Genomic DNA, 21,733 nt, shown 5'->3' with positions numbered 1-21,733 from the left:
TTTTTAGAAGTATTGGGTTTTTTTTTTTTTTTTTTCTCTTGCTGTTTAGAGGATATTGTATTCAGGTGTTTAGTTATTTAAGAAAGTGCAACTCTGGGAGCAACTACAAATGCCTCTGCTTCAAACTCTTCCAGATGGCTTACAAATGAATGATGGTGGAGATGCAGATGTAGAGAATGATCTTGTGGACACAGCAGGGGAAGGAGAGGGTAGGACACATTGAGAAAGTAGCTTTGACATATATACACTACCATATGTAAAACGGATAGAGTGGGAAGTTGCTCCATAACACAGGGAGCCCTGCCTGGTGCTCTGGGATGACCTAGAGGGGAAGGATGGGGGGCTGGGAGGGAGGCTCACGAGGAAGGGGGATATATACACACATATATAGTTATGACCGATTCTCAGTGTTGTACAGCAGAGACCAACACAATATTGTAAAGCAATTATCTTCCAGTTAAAAATAAATTAAAAACTGGTGATAGCTAATGGAATGATGATGAAGAAAATTAACAGTCTTGACTGAGAATGACTATACATTAACCTTATTTGCAGAGCCCACCTCCCCTAATGATGAGGCAATGATAGTCAAGAAAATGAGTCTTCTCTTTTGACCTCCAAAACTGTTGAAACCTTATTTTTGTCTTTTCACCTCAAGCATCCCATCTGTGGCAAATAAAACTGATTTTTTCAGTTTAGACCAAATTACAATTCTGTACTGGGAGGTGAAAGTGAAGTCGCTCAGTTGTGTCCGACTCTTTGTGACCCCATGGACTGCAGCCTACCAGGCTCCTCCGTCCATGGGATTTTCCAGGCAAGAGTACTGGAGTGGGTTGCCATTTCCTTCTCCAGGAGATCTTCCCAACCCAGGAATTGAAACCAGGTCTTCTGCATTGTAGGCAAACGCAGGTCCTTTAATCACTCAAACTTATTAATTTCCTTTTATTAAAAACTTTTTGTGTGAATTTTATCATATGCACCCATGATAAACAAAATATATATTTAAAAAAGACATACCTAAAACATAACAAAAAACAGTCAACCAGGAACAAAATAAACACAGTGATGAGCAAGGATAATATTCAGTACTGGCAAGACAATGGGGACCGAAAGCATATGGCAGGGAACTAAACTAAAGACACAAAAGCAGAGACTAAAGCAGTGTGTCTCCATCTCTTAAAGGAACCCTACACGTATTGTGACCCCTGTTCCAGTCCCGGCTGTGCAGTGCGTGAGTGATAGGAGGAAAGAGAGGAAGCACACAGACAGGACTGGACTCAACCACCTGCAATCTCCATGGCCAAAGCCTCAAATTACCGGAGGACACAAATTCTCAGCCCTCACTATCAGATCGGGCTCTGGACTTGTTGAGATGAGCAAGGTGGAAGCAACCATAAAACTAATAAAGAAGATGAGAGAATGCAGAGAGAGAATAAGAAAAATATTTCCACTCAAGAAGAACCTGCATATTTAAATTTCAAAGAACAAGAGAAAAACTGACATTAAGAAAGCCATCCATCATACTGAAAAACCAGGAGGCACTTCATCACCAAAAAAATGCAAGTAACAGTACAATTTCAAAATAACTTTTAAATCAGTGTGTTTCCAATCCTCAAAGAGTTAAGAAAACAATTATATACCAAAGAAGACAATATACCTAAAAGAGGGCAGATACAAATGAAGAAAATGTGGCTATGCAAAAGAATCAATAGAAATCTGAGAAACAAAATTATAATCATTTAAATAAAAATATAATTCATGAAGGTAAAATACTACACACACATTCTAAGAAAATGTGGTGACTTATAGACAGTATCAAAAAAATCAATCTAGGAAGCAGGACAGATTTCAAAAGGCAAGTTATAAAAGGAAAGTTAAGAGATAAGGGAGATGAATTAAGAGGATTCAACACCCATCTAATAGGAGTTCCAGAAGAGAGGTAAGAGGAAAAGATAAATATTTGAAGGAAGATGGCTGAATATTTTCCAGAATTGAATAAAAATATAAGTATTCTGATTAAAAGTATATCCTAAGTGTCAAGTGGGAAAAATAAAATTAAAAATTACTTGTAAACACATTGTAGTGAAACTTTAGGACATCAAAGACAAAAGAAAAAATCTACAAAATTATCAGAAAGTAAGCAAAAATGCCAATAAAGAATAATAATTCTTAATGGCAAGATACAACAGAAAATAATTGTTAAAACTTTAAAATACTAAAGAAAAAGAATTGTCAAGCTGGCATTTCATACATAAAGTATCAGTTTAAAAAGGAAGTAAAATAAAGACATCCCCAGATAGATTCATAAGATTTATAACCTCATTGAACAGACTGAAGAAAAAATTTCAGCAAAAAGAAAAGTGAACCCAGAGAGGACTGAAATGCAAGAAATAAAAGCAAGTAGAACAAAAGGTAAAATACATTCATAAATATAATTAATAACTGAAAAATAATTTTAGGAACTAAATTTTCAGGAAAAAAGTGATACATCATAATTTAGATGACATAAGTAATTTAAAGAATAAACTCAGAACTATGCGTCTAGACAACTATTGCCCCCCTAAAAAAAAGATGGGAAGTAGAATAGCAGAGAATAATCAAAGCATTCTGAAGTATTTTTCTCCCACGAGAGAAAGAAATATTTTCAAGTTGTGTAAAAAAGAAGATATAGCTGAAATGTATGACAAGACCATATGGGCACTTGCAAAAGAATAGGAACAGGATCTATAGCTTCTAAACCAGAAGAAAAGTAAAAATGGGGAGAAAATACAAACTTAACCACTCCAACAGAAAGGAAGAAAGAAGAAGAGGGAAAAGAAAAAAAGCTATACAGGAGAAAGAAAATAACAAAATATGATACCCATTGGTATTCAAATAAGTCCAAACACATTATTTAACAAATCAAGGTAATTAAATGTTAACAAATTCAAATAGACTATCAGATTATATTTTTAAAATCCAGCTCTTGCCTGCTCAGAAGACATTAACAAAGCAATATGACTGGCAAATCTGAAACAAATGGATATCGAAAAAAAGGCATCCACTTGAACACTAAACAAAGGATAGCTGGTGTCAAGACAGGAATATCAAGTAAGTAAAATGCCTGTGACCCAGCAATCCCACTGCTGGGCATACACACTGAGGAAACCAGAAGGGAAAGAGACACGTTACCCCAGTGTTCATCGCAGCACTGTTTATAATAGCCAGGACACGGAAGCAATCCAGCTGTCCATCAGCAGATGAATGGATAAGAAAGCTATGGTACATATACACAATGGAGTATTACTCAGCCATTAAAAAGAATACATTTGAATCAGTTCTAATGAGGTGGATGAAACTGTAGCCTATTATACAGAGTGAAGTAAGCCAGAAAGAAAAACACCGATACATACTAACGCATATATATGGAATTTAGAAAGATGGTAACAATAACCCTGTGTACGAGACAGCAAAAGAGACACTGATGTATAGAACAGTCTTATGGACTCTGTGGGAGAGGGAGAGGGTGGGATGATTTGGGAGAATGGCATTTAAATATGTATAATATCATGTATGAAACAAGTCGCCAGTCCAGGTTTGATGCACGATACTGGATGCTTGGGGCTGGTGCACTGGGACAACCCAGAGGGATGGTATGGGGAGGGAGGAGGGAGGAGGGTTCAGGATGGGGAACACGTGTATACCTGTGGCAGATTCATTTCGATATTTGGCAAAACCAATACAATATTGTAAAGTTTAAAAATAAAATTAAATTAAAAAAAATAAAAAGGAAAAAAAAATTCAAAGGGAAATGAGACTGCTATAGGAAGATATTAACTCTGTATCAGAAGGACATCTGATCTGGTGATCACATGTTGGATGGCCCCTGCTCTAGATTCTGAGCTCCTATCTCAGGGAACTGGAACCAATACTCAAGCCCGTAAATTGCATGAAGATGTGAATGGAGCCTGTGCTGTTCATGGCTGCATTGCCACCGTGAGCAAACTGTCCTAAGAATACTACACAATTTTAACAAACAAGGAAATCCTGTCACATATGACAATATGAGTGAACCTGCTTTGTGAAATAAACCAGTCATAGAAGGACAAACACCGCATGATTCCACTTACACGAGGAGTGACTGCTTCCTTAAACTTTGCTCCTTACTGTCAAACTATGTTTCAAAATGCTTATATCAATTATCTCCTGGAAAGCAAGGAGATCAAACCAGTCAATCCTAAAGGAAATCAGTCGTAAATATTCATCAGAAGGACTGATGCTGAAAGCTTCCAATATGTTGGCCACCTGATGTGAAGAACTAACTCAGTGGAAAAGACCCTGATGCTGGGAAAGATTGAAGGCATGAGGAAAAGAGGATGACAGAGATGAGATGGTTGGATGGCATCACTGACTTGATGGACATGAGTTTCAGCAAGCTCTGGGAGTTGGTGATGGACAAGGATGCCTGGCATGCCACAGTCCATGGGTTCACAGAGTCGGACACGACTGAGCAACTGAACTGAACTGATACGAATTATCATTTCACCAGCTGTCATGAGAATTTCAGTGTGTGAATGCCTGGGAAATTGGTAATTTCTTATTTTTCTTATTCAAATTGAAAGGTATGTAGCAGACCATGAAGTGGATAAATACAGAGAATGCTTGCGCTCTGGTGTATTGGAAACCTATGGACTTTAAAAACACACATGATTAAATCCCCCATTTACAGTGTGACCTTACCTGATTGGCTTAAACTTTCAATTATCCTTTATGTAGAATGGGAATAATGTCCATATCAAGGTTGTTTGAAGGACTAGAGAAATATATTTACAGTACCTAACATAGTACCAAATAAAGTAGGGATGAAATGGCTGATGGCTATCAGTATCACTCTTTCTTACTCATTTCCAAAACAGAATGAGTGGAGGAATCAAAGATCTAGTTTCTTCGAGTGTCTTTGAGCGAGTTACAAGGGCAGAAAGCTACACTTTTGCAGACTGTTTGCTGGTATTATATAACATGTTTGCTTTGTGGGACTTGAGCAGAGAAATGTATCTTGAATAAATAAGAACAAAAAAGCATAAAACTTTTAGGGCTTCTAAAACTCCAAACCCAAATATCAAATCAAGTGCATCAAAAGGCATCTCTTATGAAACATTTAAAAGGAAAGGTCAGAAAGTAACTCAAAACAACTGTGTTCAAGCCAAACTAAAATAGAAAAATGTAAACATTCCCCAGATTTTAATGTTACTATTTTCATTTAGGCACCAGGATCTGCTCATTGAGAAGCAGGTGTGCTGCCATGGAGACCATTCTACGTATTTCCTTAGAGTCATTCATTCACCTGAGAGCTACTGCAAGAGTTCACAACTGACTCTTGATGATTTAAAAGTTATTCTAGCTCATGCAGCTCAATACCAGAAAAATAAACGACCCAATCAAAAAACAGGCCAAAGAACTAAAAAGACATTTCTCCAAAGAAGACATACAGATGGCTAACAAACACATGAAAAGAAGCTCAACGTCACTCATTATTAGAGAAATGCAAATCAAAACCACAACAAGGTACCATTTCACACCAGTCAGAATGGCTGCTATCCAAAAGTCTACAAGCAATAAATGCTGGAGAGGGTATGGAAAAAAGGGAATGCAAAACAGGACAGCCACTATGGAGAAGAGTGTAGAGATTCCTTAAAAAACTGGAAACAGAACTGCCATACGACCCAGCTATCCCACTGCTGGGCATACACACTGAGGAAACCAGAACTGAAAGAGAAGTATGTACCCCAATGTTCATCCCAGCACTGTTCTCAATAGCCAAGACATGGAAGCAACCTAGATGTCCATTGGCTGATGAATGGATAAGAAAGTTGTGGTACATATACATGATGGAATATTACTCAGCTTTAAAAAGAACATATTTGAATCCGTTCTAATGAGGTGGATGAAACTGGAGCCTATTATACAGAGCAAAGTAAGTCAGAAAGAAAAACATCAATACAATATATTAACGCATATATATGGGATTTAAAAAGATGGTAACGATGACCCTATATGTGAGACGGCCAAAGAGACACAAATATAAAGAATAGATTATTGGACTCAGTGGAGAAGGCGAGGATGGGATAATTTGAAAGAATAGCATTGAAACATATGTATTACCATATGTGAAAGAGATGACAGTCCAAGTTCAGTGCATGAAACAGGGCACTCAGAGCACTGGAACAACCCAGAGGGATGGGATGGGATGGGAAGGGAGGTGGGAGGGGGGCTCAGGATGGGGGACACATGTACACCCGTGACTGGTTCATGTCAGTGTATGGCAAAACCCACCACAATATTGTAAAGTAATTAGCTTCTAATTAAATAAATTAATTTAAAAATATGAATGATAAATAAATAAGTAAAAGTCATTCTAGAAAGGTACTAACCTCCTTTCATTCTGGGTTATTGTGCCATTTTCCAGCTTTTTAACTGTAGTCGCCAGCACTTTATTTGCATCATTGGCAAAGTCTAAATCTCGGACCTCGGACAGTGGGACAGACACAATGGCAAATGCTTCTTTATCTTCTTTTGTCTGGCAAGTTCCAATCTGCAATGTGTTTTTCCATTAAGATTAGTTGCTTTATTAAAAAATGATGCAATACTCCTGAAGTACTAACACATCTTAGTACTGCAGAAGAGGTACAAAACAGAAGTAGATGATCCAAACACAACAATTCCTACAAGCATAGCCCACTATGAAAAGCTGTAGAGACACAGATCTCTCCTGCCCATTTCCTGCCTTGTTCTCAAAGCCCGACTGGCAATGTTTCCCTTTTACCCTTGCCCTTTGCTTCAGTTTCAACAGAGGAGAGGAAATACCCTTCTGGAATCTTCTTCCCTTCCTACATGCTGCTCCCATTCTCTTGGTATCTCTGTTGCATCTTCTTGAATCACAGCCCTGCAGTGACCTGACTGGTGCGCATGAGTCCTTGATGAAATCCAGTGCAACAATCTCTAATATTGACAAAGTGCCATTGTAAGAACATGTCAGTCATCCCCTAATCCTATTCATACAACATCTGGATGAAAAGTAAACCATTCTCAGAAACATTTACCTTCAACATAACAGGCCTCTCTTCATCTGTGTCTATGGGGATGCTAGTACTGGTTACCCATGTGTTTGTACATAGATGTCTTAACCGCACATATGAGTTCCTAAAAGAAAAATAATATTTAAAAAATGGTTTATAAAAAATTAACACACTTAACATTAGCATATTTAACAGTTTCATACATGATATGAATATAAATATATTTTAGGCAATTAGTGAGTATAGATCAGTCACATTTTAAGGGAAAATCTGACTACAGACTATTTCAAAGCATGCAGTATTATTACCTAGGCCAGTGGTTCTCAAAATCTAGACCTTGGACCAGCACCATCAGCATCACCTGGACACTAGTTAGAAATACAAATTCCAAGGTTTTATCCCAGTCCACTGAATCAGAGAATCTGAGCCTGAGGTCCAACAGTGAGTATTTTACCAGCCTCTCCAGGAAATTCTGATGTATACAAAGGTAAGAAGCACTGACTGTGACCATCTCAGTTATAATGGCTGTCTCACTGTAGTCCCTTCTGTGGTTTAACCATTTGCACATGCAAGTATACAGTGTAGTCGATCCTCAGTAATTGCAGATTATGTACTTGTGACAAATTATCTCTACCCCCAAAATCAATTCTTGGGGGAACTTTGGCAGTCTTTCTCAGACATGCATAGAGTGGCAAAAAATTTGATTCCCTGCCATTCACATCCCCAGTGAGGCTGAACACGGTGACGCTCTGCCTTCTGGTTTCTGCTCTTGAACCGTCACCAAGTGTCTTTTCGTGGTCTGTATATTACCATGATTTCACTGTCATTGGGGAATTCATTGTTGAAAACAGCCCCAAGTGTAGTGCTGAAGTGCGGTCTTGTGTTCCTGTAGAGCAAAGCTGTGACGTGCATTACAGAGAAAATACTAATGACAGAGAAGCTTCATCCAGGCATGAGTTATAGGGCTGCTGGTCATGAATTCAGTGTTCATGAACCAAAAGTATATATTAAGTGAGGTGTCTTTAACCAAAAACACATAAAAAACAAGGTTGAGTATTAACTGATTGACAAAAATACTGTGTCCAGAAGCTTGCAGGAACCTAACTCTGTATTTCCCTTAGGAGCAATGGTCCCATATTTGCTAATTCATGTTCCAGCAATAGTAAGAACCAATGATAGGTGAATTATGAGAGAGTGTATGAGAAAGAACAGCTAGAGCTTCCTCCAGCTCAAATATTATCATTTTCAGTGAAACTTTTATTATCATTTGTTAAACAAAATGAATAAAGTGTCCATTAAAAGAAAACCATTGTGGTAAGTTCTCTGCTTCAAGTTGCAAGAAGTTCAGAAGGAAAGATAAGATAAATCCCTATAATACAAGGCAGAAAGCATTAAGGCCAATAAGAGAAACCAAAAAAAAAAAAAGGCTTCAGGGAAAGAGATTTAGTCTCAAACACCATGGTTCTGCTCATTCATAAAAGTAGATAGAGACTGAGTTTCAAAAATCTAGAACAGCAAAGGTCCGGTCATTGTCCAAATAATCAGCAAGGTGGTGCTGTAATACCTCTGTGATACCACTTATCTTCTGCATGGAATTACACAGGAGATGTCATTTGGACTCAATTATCCTCACCATTGTATTTTAAGCATCTGGAAAGTGGGGCCATAGCTGGAGAACGACCAGCTCCATGGTCGTTCTTACCCCTGCACTCTTCCTATAGATGCTTATGGAGTCAACCTAGATGGCTGAGTTCCAAACTGAGGCCACATTTGAGCCATAACAACTTGCAGTTTCTAACAATTCTAGAAATGAATAACTCCTTAGGACCTACACCACAAAAATCCTTTCTTAGAATCTTTATGTAATTTGAATGTCTAAAATATGAAGACATTGGGAGGACTTCCTGGCAGTCCAGGGCTTAAGACTTTGTCTTCCAATGCAGGAGTATGGGTTTGATCCCTGGTTGGGAAGCTAAGATCCCACATGTCTCAAGGCCAAAAAAAAAAAAAACATAAAACAGAAGCAATATTGTAACAAATTCAATAAAGATTTTAAAAATGATCCACATCAAAAAAATCTTTTAAATAAATAAAAATAGAAGACGAAGGTATGCGTCATAGTGGTTAAGAGTATAGACTGCAAATTCACACTCTTCAGGATCAAATTCCACCTCATGAGCTAGACATTGATTGATCAACCTAGTCACACTAAGCCCGTAGTTCCCTAACCTGGCTGCACATTAGAGTCACCAGAAAAGCTTCTACAGCCTGTTGCCCAGGCTGCACTGCACATAATTTAAATCAGAATGTCTGGGACTCAGAGAAGGCATCAGTACTTTTTAAAGATCTCCAAGTGATTTCACTTATCTTCCTGTGGCCAGAGCATAAAGGGCGAAATGCTGCACAGGTGATTCCAATTTAAAGCTGACATGAAAAGCAAGGCATTAACTAGTTCATCCCAGGTGGCTCAGAATTCGCCTGCAATGTGGAAGACCTGGGTTTGATCCCTAGGTCAGGAAGATCGCCTGGAGAAGGAAATGGCAACCCACTACAGTATTCTTGTCTGGGAAATCCCACGGACAGAGGAGCCTGGTGGGCTATGGGGTCGCAAAGAGTCAGATACTATTGAGTGATTAAGCACACACAGCACAGCTAGTCTTTAGTTCTGATCTGTTAGAATTGCTGCCAGGATATTTATAAAGAACTTGACAGAGTGCTCAGCACACAGCAAGAGCTCCAGAGTTATATTACAATAGTAGTTATTACTAAGTGTTCATTAGCAGAAGCTTTAAAACAACTAATGACAAAGAATATGTTAATACAAAAATCTGTTCTATAATGAGAAGGGCTTCAGCGGCTCTGAATAATAATAGATGAACCCTGCCATATAGAGCAAGGCTCTGGGGCTTGTCTATATAGTGAGATCTTTCTACCTTCTCCTTAAGCAAATTTTCTTCGTTAGAGTTCAAGAAGGGCTCTATGTTTGCTGAGTTAAAATCTAAAGTGAGTAGTCAGAGCAAGGATTTATTAAGATGCCATACTCAGAAAAGAAGGTCAGCGACTTGCATCAAGTCAAACCTTCAGTGTGGATCTCTTTACAGATCTCTGTTGGTAGCCCAAAGAGAAATGGCTCACGCAAGGCCAAGATTCAGCTACATTTCGCCCATCCAAGTACCAAACAGGTCTGACCCTGCTTAGCTTCCAAGATCAGGCATGTTCTGGGTGGTGTGACCACAGACTCAGCTACATATCTCATGAGTGAGAACAGCTGTGAAACAGCCCAGGAAGCCCAAGGAGCAGTGATTTCCGGCAGTGTCAGTAGAGCAGCGTTTTCCCTTCTCTGAAAGTAACCTGCACAATAACGTCTGCATTTTGAGCATGTACATTCAATCTAACCACTGCGATCTGCCCAAGGCCAAGGACAAGCATGCTGGATCAAGGACAATTTAGAACAATCCCATTAAACTTAATAATAAAGGCAAAATTTTATCCATCTACAGATTGCATCCTAGTGCTATTGTTGGAAGGTAGACAGCTGTGAGCCAAAAAAAAAAAAAAACATCAAATCCGAACAAAAGAATGTAAAATATTCTAAGTTACCAATTACCTCATTAACAATCCTCCTTCCCCCTCTTCATTTAGGTCTACTTGTCTCCTAGCTGGGCCTTCAGCACAGCTAGCAAATTTCAATATTTTTCCATTTCATGTTCCTGCTACTTGAAACACTTCCATCCCAGATGGAGAGGGCTTGATCTTTCAAATCATTCAGATCTTTTCTCAAATGTCCTAAATCAGAGAGGTCTCATACCTAATAATAGAACTCTCCATATGCTTCAATTTTCCTTCAAAACATTTTTATTACCTGACCTTATAGTTTGTGCTTATTTGTTTATTACCCCTCTCTCCCATTTGAATTTAAGTTCATCACCAGCTTGCTCAAAGTTGTCCTCCCAATGCCAAGGGCAATGCCTGGGAGGCAATCAATGTTCAGTAAAGATTTGTTGACTCAATGACTAAATAAATGAACAAATGGACAAATAAATAAATAAATGAATGAAATCTGGAATTTGACATAATAAAAATGTCATAAGTATTTTAAAATTAATTTTTACTGGAGTATAAAAATGCCGTAAGTATTAACGGAAATACTTCTAGATTGTTTTTCATTTTAGTAACCACGGGACATCCAAGTAGTAGAAATAAATAATTCTTATGAACTTTTCAGAATTTCTTACTTATTTTTAAGAATAGAACAACCATGTTAATCTACTCATAAAAGAGGCATGATTTTTTACACTTGTTTTTCACTTACACTTGCTCTCTTGCTGTCACAAAAATTATATTAAAATTATGGTTTTAATTCCTTACCAACCAGTAAAATTATTCAAAGGGACATCATTATTTAACCTGTTTTTTTGTGTGTGTGTGTTTTTTTTTTTACCTTGGAACCAGGCAGTCTGCTCTCTGAAGAGTCGTGGCATCCAGTTCGAAAAGCGACGCAATGTCATTTCCATGCGGGACTGAGACCAAAGTGTACATGATCTTCTCCCCTGCCTGGCGTTTCTTCTTTGAAGCTGGAAGATCCCCATCTCTCTGTTGAGGTGGTAGAATGTTTTTTACCTTTATTAGATTTGTTACTAAACTGGGAGAGAAGTTTAAATTTGCATGTATTTCTTCATTGGATTATAGTGATGCCTAGTTCACACACTCCAGTTCACACACTCCAGAGGACTTCAGCTGGGCAAATTATCAAAGCAGCAACAGTCAAAATAGTTAGGGCCCTTCCCTGATATTAAACCTATTTTCACAGTAGTAATTTTGAGCATTCCACATTTAAAACAAACACAGAGGGACTTCCCTAGTGGTCCAGAGGTTAAGAATCCGCCTTCCAATGTAGATGATGTGGGTTTCAATCCCTGGTCCGGAAACTAAGATTCCACACGCCTGAGGGTAACTAAACCCTTGCACTGCACTGGCTGAGCCTGAAATCTCTAGAGCCCGTGCTCCACAACTAGAGAAAACCTACACACCACAACGAAGACAGCTCAGCCAAACAAAGCAAACAAAAACACTGAAGAAACTGCCGAATCATCTAGATGTCATAAACTGGAAGCATGGACGTGTTTCAGAGTTCCTGCCTAATCCCTAAAACACCACTGGGATATTAACTTGGAGTGAAGGGGACTCAACAGCAGGATTCCCATTCAGTTCACTGGCTATTCTAGAAGATCCCAGAAGATACTATAATGTCAAATAAAGTGAAGTCAAATGGAATAGAAGCCTTTATGATGAAACTCAGCCAATATTTCCACTACATCCCTACCATTTTAAGCAGAGAATAACACAAGACTGATGATTATGCATTTTCTCTTGAACTTCCCCAAGTTCCAATGTCCCATGGAAGGATCGATGTATAAGAAAACCAAAACAGGATACAGCAATTATAAGCTTGGTAATACTTCTACATATTTATTAAATCAACTAAATTTGAATATAAGAGAGGATGGCTGTCATTGTACCATCAAAGGAAGTTGAAAGAAAATACAGGAGGGAAGGGATGCTTGAAGGTAAATGAGAGCAGTTCATATCCAAAGACAAGCTTTGCTTTCAAGGTCGCCATGGCAATGTAGTACTACACCTGATCATTCCAAAATGTTCACCTAAAGCACCATCCCAAGGCTGTGAGCATCATTGTCCTTGGATCAGAAAATCCTTACCATTTCTTGCTGGTGTTTTCTGTAAATGGTGCACAAATTGGCAGCACCACTGACCTACAAATGGGCAGAGGAACTGCCAGGGTGCGAAGTAGAAGCAGGATTGCTATCTGCTAAATCTCACACAGCCTAGCAGTTCCTGGTAGCTCTTGGCATCTTTCACTTCTAGGCCCTCCACAAAGATTCAAGTTCAAACTTAAATGAAGATAGGAGTCTGGCAAACTCTCCCCAGGTAGTTTAATCCCCATAACAGTTGTTTCTTATCAGTAAGTATGAACTATGTGTATTCATCAGAAAACAGGTAACTTACTACACATTAGAAGGAAGTTTAGGGAAATAGGAAAGAAGGAAATGCAAAAACAGTAAGCAAATTACACTTGTGAATTTACACAAAGCTTCTCAGGGTACCCAAACCATTCCTTGGTTGTTCTTGCTAATCTTACAACAAAAATTTGAGAAAGAGGAAGAACATTATTTCATTTAAACAAAGAGATGAGTGCAGTTACCTGCAGGAGATGAAAGATGAGGGAAGGAGAGAAAGAAAGAAGATGGAGAAGGGGAGGACCAGAGGAGAAAGAGGGGGAGGAAAGAGAAAGGAGAGGAGAAAGAAGGGAACGAGATGGGGAGGAGGGAATAAAAAGGGGGAAAGGAGAGGGGAAAAGGAAGGAGAAGGGAGCAGTGAGAGCAGCAGTGAATGCTCAACTCCAAATTTAACTAGACATCTCAATCCATATCACCCAAAGCCAGAGGCCTGATCTGCAGCCCTTAGACATTGAGTGAGTCACTCTTCAAAGAACAACCTTCTTTAAGGTTTCTGAAAAAATTCTCATGGGTCAGAAGACCCAATTCACAGTCATCTGCAGTGAGGGCATGGAAATCTGTGAACTGAAAACAAAAGTCTTTGAAGGGCAAAACACCATCCCATCTTGAGAGAAGAAAACCTAAATGTCTTTAAATAACCCAATAAAAATGGCCTTGCCAGACAAGCAAGTTAGGAAAGAAGGCAGCCTGGGTAACATAATAGCTTAGGCTCATGAAATCTCAAGCTTGGGAAAGATCTTCATAGATCATCTGTGAGCTAAAAAGACTACTTCCCAAATAAATCTCTGGCAGCAGCTAGTCAAGTGAAATTCTATTATTTGAAATGTGTTCCTTTGCATCATGAAAACATTGGTCTTTAATTATTCCCTACTGAAATGTAGGCAGCCTTTGTGCCTTTCTACAGTTTCATTTATTTCCTGTATTTCAACTCTCAAGACAGTTGAGGGAAAGAGTCTAAAGAAAGAAAAATAGTTGGAATGAGGAGGTCAAAATAAGGGAAGGAATGGGAAGTGTGGACACTAGAAGGAAAATAGGAATGTGTGAGAAAAATATGACACCAAAAGCACTTTCAATGAAAAATAATGATTGATAATCAAGCTTCCATGAAAACGAATTTATCCTGCTCTGTGAAAGACACAGTCAAAAGAATGAGAAGATAAACCACAGACTGGGAGAAAATACTTGCAAAAGACATATTTAATAAAGGACTGGTATCCAAAATATACAAAGAACTCCTAAAATTCAATAATATGAAAACAATTAATCGAATTCTTAAAAGGGCAAAAGACCTGAACAGATACCTCACCAAAGATGACATACAGGTGGTAAATACATATATGAAAAGATGATCAATATCAAATGTCATTAGGGAACAGCAAAGTCTCTAATTAGATCTCACATGCAGCAATGATATCCCATATACACCTACTGAATGGCCAAAGTCCAAAACACTGACAACACCAAAGGCTGACAAGGATGCAGAACAACATGAACTCTCATTCATCACTGATGGGAATGCAAAATGGTACAGTCACTTTGGAAGACATTCCAATGGTTTTACACAAAATGAAACACACTCTATACCATATGATTCGGCAATCATGCTCCTTGTCATTTACCCATAGGAGCTGAAAAGCTATGTCCACACAAAAACTTGCATCACAGCTTTATTTATACCTACCAAAACATAAAAGCAAACAAAACACCTTTCAGTAGGTGAGTGAATAATAAACTGTGGGGCATTCAAACAATCGCATGTTATTCAGCACTAAAAAGAAATGAACTATCAAGCCATGAAAAGACATGAAGAAACCTTAAAGGCATAGTTAAAATGAAAAAAGCCAATGTGAAAAAGCTACATACTGTGTGACTTCAAACATATGGCAGTATGATATTCTGGAAAAAGCAAAATGATGGCACAGTAAAAAGATCAGGGCTGCCAGGGATGGGAGGGGAATGAGTAGGAAAAACACAGAGGATTTTTAAAGCAATGTAATTATTCTGTATGATACTTTTATAATGGATACATGTCATTCTACTTTAATCAGAGAGATAGAAAGTTCTACACCAAGAGTGAACCCTAACGTAAACTATGGACTTTGGGTCATAATGATGAGCCAAGGCAGGTTAACCAGTGTAATAAACGTACCTCTCTGGTAAAGGATGCTCATGGTAGGGGACACTGTACTTTCGTGTGGGCAGCGGTATATGGGAACCGTCTGTATCTTCCACTGAATTTTGCTATGCATCTAAAATGCTCTTTACAAATGCCTGTTTTAAAAAAACCCAGTCTGTGTGTGTCACAACTATAGAGCGTATCCTCTAGAGCCTGGGAGCTGAATCTACTGAAGCCCAAGCACCCTAGAGCCCATGCTCTGCAACAAGAGAAGCCGCAGCAGTGAGAAGCCTGTATGCCGCAACTAGAGAGGAGCCCCAGCTCACTGAAACCAGAGAAAAGCCCACACAGCGATGAAGACTCAGGACAACTGAAAATAAATAAGTAAAACTATTAAAAAGTACACAGTCTGAGAGGAAATATTTGTAAGTTATATATCTGATAAGGGACTTGTATCCAGAATATAAAAAGAACATTTACAACTCAACAGTTGTAAAGACAAATAACCCAATTAAAAATTGAACAAATGATGAGACCCAACATTTCTCCACAGAAGACAGAAAAATGGCCAAGAAATACTTGCAAAAGTGCTCAATCTCATTACTAAATAGGAAAATGTATTAGGATGGTTATTGTCAAAGTACAGACAATAACAACTGTTAGGATGTGGAGAGACTGTAACACTCAGTCTCCCCCCATATTGCTGAGGAACACACAACAGTGCAGCCGCTTAGGAAGAGTTTGGTAGTTCTTCAAAATATTAAACATATAACCAGAAATTCTAGGCTTCCCAGGTGGCGCTAGTGGTAAAGAACCTGCCTGCCAATGCAGGAGATGTAAGAGACATGGACTCAATCCCTGGGTCGGAAAGATCCCCTGGAGGAGGGCATGGCAACCCACTCTAGTATTCTTGCCTGGAGCAGCCCATGGACAGAGGAGCCTGGCAGGCTACAGTCCATAGGGTCGCACAGAGGTGGACATGACTAAAGAGACTTAGCACAGACGGAACCAGCAATTCTAATTCTAGGTATCTACCCAAAAGAAATGAAAGTATACGACCATGCAAAAACTTGCACATGAATGTTCATAACAGCTTCATTTATAATAGCTGAAAAGCAGAAATAAGCCAAAAGCCCATCAAATGATAAACAAAATATGGTACATGCACCAAATGGAATATTATTTGGACATGAAAAGGAATGACATACAGATACATGCTACATGTATGCATTTTATTATGTTAAGTGAGAGAAGCCAGACACTTAAAGGCCATATATTGTATAATTCCATATATGAAATATTCAGAAAAGGCAAATTCAAAGAGACAGTAGATCTGGGTTGATAGGGGCTGCTAGTAGATATAGACTTTCTTTGGTGGGGGGTGATTTAAAAAATGTTCTAAAATTAGATAGTGGTTGCAGATTCACAACACTGTACCTTCTAGGATAATTCTTATGGTATGTGAATAATAACTTAGTAAAGCTGTTGAAGGAAGAAAGGAAAGGAAAGAGTGGGGAGGGAGGGAAGATGGAAGAGACAGGGAGGTAGAGGAGGAGGAAGGGAGAGAGGGAGGGAGGGAGGGAAGAATAAAAGAACCAACTAACCAACCCAAAAGTACACTGTTTCATTATCTCTGCCATCCAACTCAACATGAAAATCCAAATATTATACTAAGATACGGATGAAGGAAGTAGCTTTCCCTGGCGGCTCTGAAATGTACTGGTGACACAGGAATCACACTTCTGTCCGCCTCCAAATAACTGAGTCGAGGTCTCAAGAAGATCTACACAATCCTCTTATACAGGGCCCAGTAGAATGTACCATATGCGACCAGGAACTCCTTCTCAATAGTAAAAATGGTGGTGACATCTGATATTGAAGATAAAAATCACTACAATGAAGAAGGCAGAGAAAGAGGAATGGGGAGATTTAAGAAGAGAAAATGCTAATTCTGAAAGGAAAAAAAGGAAATACTTTTTTTATTATAACATGAAAACTTGGGGAGAAATAGATCAGGAGAATTACAATCACAAAGAAATATTATAAAAGAGCTCTTTTTTGTACTTGGCAATGCTATTGCAGCCAAAAGAAAGAACCACCAACATAATGAGTGTTATTAATACACATGAGGGAAGACTGCCTCAGAATGGAAGAATGCAGAAATAAAGGATGAGATCAGGCAGTTGTAGGAAAAAAAAACTCAAAGGATTTTTGAGACAAGTGGCTTAAATGTAGTATCAAAAAGGCACAATTAAAACACAATTTTAGCTAAGGAAAATAAAATCTAATCAATTGTATTGAACCATATTTGAAGAAGGGCTTCTCTGGTAGCTCAGATGGTAAAGAATCCACCTGCAATGCAGAAGACCCAGGATTGATCCCTGTGTTGGGAAGATCCCCTGGAGGAGGAAAAGGCAACCCACTCCAGAATTCTTGCCCAGAGAAGTCCACGGACAGATGAGCCTGGTGGGCTAGAGTCCACGGCATTGCAAAAAGTCAGACGTGTCTGAGCAATGAACTTTCATACACTTCACTTTCGTATTTGAAGAAATGTTTTATTAACAGAAGATAAGCATGTACCCTAAATATCGGAGAGTCAATAAACAAGTATTTGACAGTTTCTCTCACTGTAGGCCAATGTAGATGCAACAAATTAGTATTCCAGTCTTTCTGGAGGCATTCCATATCCCTGAAAGGTATCTGTGCTATCTGCACACCAATCTTCTCATCATAATTTAGCTTTTGATGGAGACTTTCCTTCAGGGAAAATGCACTAACTGCCCCAAGGCTTCATGTCTACTCAGCAACTGAGAGGGCTTCCCCAGTAGCTCAGTGTAAAGAATCTGCCTGCAGTGCAGGGATGCAGGTTCAGTCCCTGGGTTGGGAAGATGCCCCGGAGTAGGAAATTGCAACCCACTCCAGTATTCTTGCCAGAAAAATCCCATGGACAGAGGAGCCTGGTGGGCTACAGTCCATAGGGTTGCAAAGAGTAGGCTATGAATAAGCGACTGAGCACAAGGACGGGGAGCTGAGAGAGGACTTTGTGATTATACATCAGTCATTTGTGAATTCATTTAGTGGAGCCAATCCTCCTGTCTACACTCTTTTTCCTCTTTTGAAAAGCTAATAAAATGAATTTTCTGGACATGTAAAGGGAGAGCAGGTCCAGGTTCCTAGAGACTGCCCTCCTACTGAAATGGAGCAGGACCCTATGGTCCTTGTCCCCCATGTCCTCAGCCTGCCTTTTGTCCATGGAAAAACTTTAGCCAAAGAATAGGTTTAATCACTGAAGTGAGAACAGAATGCAGAAACAAAGGAAACCAGTCAAAGGAGACCAAATAATAATAGTTTAGCCATTAAGCAGAGTCAAGGACCTTTAGTTCCTCCTCAAGGGCTATAGATAATATTCTGAGCCATAGTCTATGAGCTGTTTTGCAGATACTGAAACTCACACAGAGTGGAAGAAGTTAACTACATGATGACCAAACTGTGGCCATGACATAAGCTGCCACAATTCAGAGAACTGGCCTCAAAGAAATGGAAACAAAGCAACCTTGGAAATGAAGATTAACTGTACTTAAAGCAATTAAGATGATATTGATCAGACCACCAATGACCGATTTTAAGATGACTGTCAGGATTGACTGTGCTGTTTCTGCATGTAGCCCCCTCCCTCTGTCTATAAAAGCTCTTGCCTCCAGACTGTTGAGGCGGGGAGAGGAAGGGGACAGGGTTGGGGGCGGGGAGGAGTTGGCTTTGGACAGGCATCTGTCCTCTCCCCCTATCCCCAACCAGTTGCCAGCCTCCGAAATAAAGCAGTTTCTACCAACCTGGCCTCTTTAATGGCTTCTGAGCAATGAGCAGCTAAACCCCACTTTCTATTATATCCCACTTGGTAATATTTCCCTGTGGAATCCTGATAAGAGTGATCAGAGACCTCTCTAGTTTGACACTCTTACAGTGAACAATAAAAATCCTTGCCATACAGAAACCTCACTTATTAGGATTAACCAAAAGCTCACTTTAAATTACTCATACTATTTAAGACCTGTGGTTTAACTTTAATTACACAGGATAAATGGAATGCATATTGTACCCCCAAATCATCTGCTTAGGTCCTTGGGGATAAAAAGCTTTACTGAACAGATAAGTCCCATTTATAAAAGCATGACAGTTGTTTATTTGGGAATAGGAGCTTCTAACACATTTAGAAGTTTTTTTAAAACAGTGCTGTAGTCTAAACCTTTCTGTTATTAATCTCTTGTACTCTGTTAATTTGCTTAACAAGCTGTCATAAGCAGTTTGATAGCAAACTTCAAGCTAGCCCTTTGGAATTTTTTAAACAATGAAATGTGAATAATGAGTTATAGTATATAATTTATAAATGAATGGATTGAGTTTCAATATACAAGAAAATTAAAGCTTTATTCCCATAATACAAAAACAGTTTTGTTCAAAATCGTGTGCTTGTGGCTTTTGTTTATAAACCCACATCTCTTTAAAGGAAAAAAAAAAGACCCCAAAACACTAGTTCCCTGCTGAGAATTACAGAAGCACACTTCTCTCCCTCTTTGCATCATGAAAATACATTACGGTACAACAGAGCTTAAACAGGTGTTAAATTTAACATCAGCTCATTCTCCCAAACTCTCTCAATTTAGGGCATGCAGGGCCTCAGAATGTTAGCCTAGTCTGCTGGGCTTTTAGAAAACTAGCATTTACACTTGGAAGGAAAGGCACACCGTCTCTCAGACTATGTAAGTCGAAAATCCCGTATGGGAAGCCAGAGAGGATACTAATGGCTCGTTGGCTTCTCCAGCTCCCGGGGGCCCTGCCGGGGCTTAACAGCAGGCAGCCTCCTGTAACACCTTCTCTGTTGACTCATTTGTGAGTCATCGAATTTTTAGCAGAGACATCACGTAGGGATTCTGCTGTGAGGAGCCAGAGACATTCGGTAAGAAATAATGTATGCGTTTTCAGGGCTGATTCAGACCTGTGCGCAGCCACTGCAGCCTAAGATGTGCAGGCATCTGTGTCTGGGTCCAGACCCTCTGGGGCTCTCACTGCAGACTTTATGTAACAGACACAACCCTGCCAGTTAAAGCTGCAAACACTGCTTCTCTTGCCAGGGTTCCTTCGCTATCAAGTGCTCTCAAACGAATTCCTAATACGACCCCTTTTTTCTTTCTTTTCCTTATCATCTTACCACTGATGAATATATATAGTAATACTCAAAGAACTGGGAGGGGGTCTTCTTTCAGAATCTGTCCCCCTAAAGAAAAAATCTATAGAAGTTTCAAGTCTATTTCAGCAAAGTTTCATGCTTCCTAGAACATTTCTGTTTCATGTATGTTTTTGATGGTTCTCAAAGGAAGACAATCTGGCTCCTAGGAGATACTTGGTCATTTACAGAAATACTTTTAGTTGCCACACTTGGGTGGGGAGAGAACAGGAAGGCCACTCCTGGAATCTAGTGAGAAGAGTCCATGGACACTGCTAAAAATCCTACAATGCAAAGGACAGCCCCTACACCAAAGAATGATCTAACCCAAATATTAATATATCAGGATTTCTGGGGTTGAGAATCCCCAGCAGAGACAAAAGACATTCCCTCAAAAAATCAGATCACATTCCACAGAAATAAAGTAAGTGAAAATGGGTGGTGTTATCCTCCAAAAAGTCCCCTTCAAAGAGCCATCTGAAAAGATGCAGGCTTTCACGGAGAAAAAAACTAATGACTGTCAGGTTCCCAGCTGGGCTTGATACAGTTCCAATATTTACAGGGTCCCTGTGGATGCTTTACATTTGTAAGATTGGAAATAATAGGCTTCTTTGTAGAATAAATACAGCAATTTGGGTCTTAATGGGAGCTCTGACACACACTGCCTCATTTCAGCGGCACCATCCATTAACCTTTGAAACTTCAAAAATGGAAGGCAACCCTTGATAAAGGTTTCTGAATTACAGGAAAAATATTAACTGGATATTAAATAGGCAACATAAGGAAAATTAGAAAAGAAAATAATTAGCATGGTCACAGTGAATTCAGTGTTACTGGAACCTAGATCTGAGGTGAGATAGCATTGTTTTGGGAAACAGATTTCATTTTTCACAGGCTACACTCCAAATGTTCCTCTGTTTCCTTTCTTAGACAGAAACGTCATTATTGCTAGGTGGTAAATGGTGTATAAAATGAGCAGCCATATTGTTCGCTTTACTGCTCCATATTCTCAGGTTTATTTACTCTCAAGCTAGTGGTTTTAGACAGAAAAGAAAATGAAATCAAGTGTCCCAGTTGGATGTGCTTCTGATGACAGATGAGAGCCAATCATAAAATTCTACAGCAAAAGCAAATCCACCTGTGTGGTATGCAATTAAAGAATCACTAGTAACACTGCTTAAACAGAAGGGTGCTTAGGAGGTGGAGAGAAACTGTACTTCAGAATACAAAGAAACAAAATCTAGCAAGTCTAAGGCTTGATTAACACAAAGAGTGAACTTCACCATGGATCGATTACTTATTTATA

General features: G+C 39.1%; 1 protein-coding gene across 2 annotated transcripts in view; it reads right to left on the bottom strand.

Annotated features, from left to right (window-relative positions):
* ITPR2 (inositol 1,4,5-trisphosphate receptor type 2) overlaps positions 1 to 21,733 on the bottom strand; it is a 593,100-nt gene that overhangs the window by 408,708 nt on the left and 162,659 nt on the right. For both annotated transcript variants that reach the window (XM_070788589.1, XM_070788588.1), the window contains exons 11-13: positions 11,497 to 11,648; positions 7,080 to 7,179; positions 6,411 to 6,571 (exon numbers count right to left, since the gene is read on the bottom strand). In XM_070788589.1, the coding sequence (XP_070644690.1) occupies positions 6,411 to 6,571; positions 7,080 to 7,179; positions 11,497 to 11,648 (413 nt within the window). The remainder of the gene's footprint in view (positions 1 to 6,410; positions 6,572 to 7,079; positions 7,180 to 11,496; positions 11,649 to 21,733) is intronic.

This window comes from Bos indicus, chromosome 5, assembly GCF_029378745.1.
Source record: "Bos indicus isolate NIAB-ARS_2022 breed Sahiwal x Tharparkar chromosome 5, NIAB-ARS_B.indTharparkar_mat_pri_1.0, whole genome shotgun sequence".
NCBI lineage: Eukaryota > Metazoa > Chordata > Mammalia > Artiodactyla > Bovidae > Bos > Bos indicus.
This window is presented reverse-complemented; position numbering and strand designations above follow the sequence as displayed.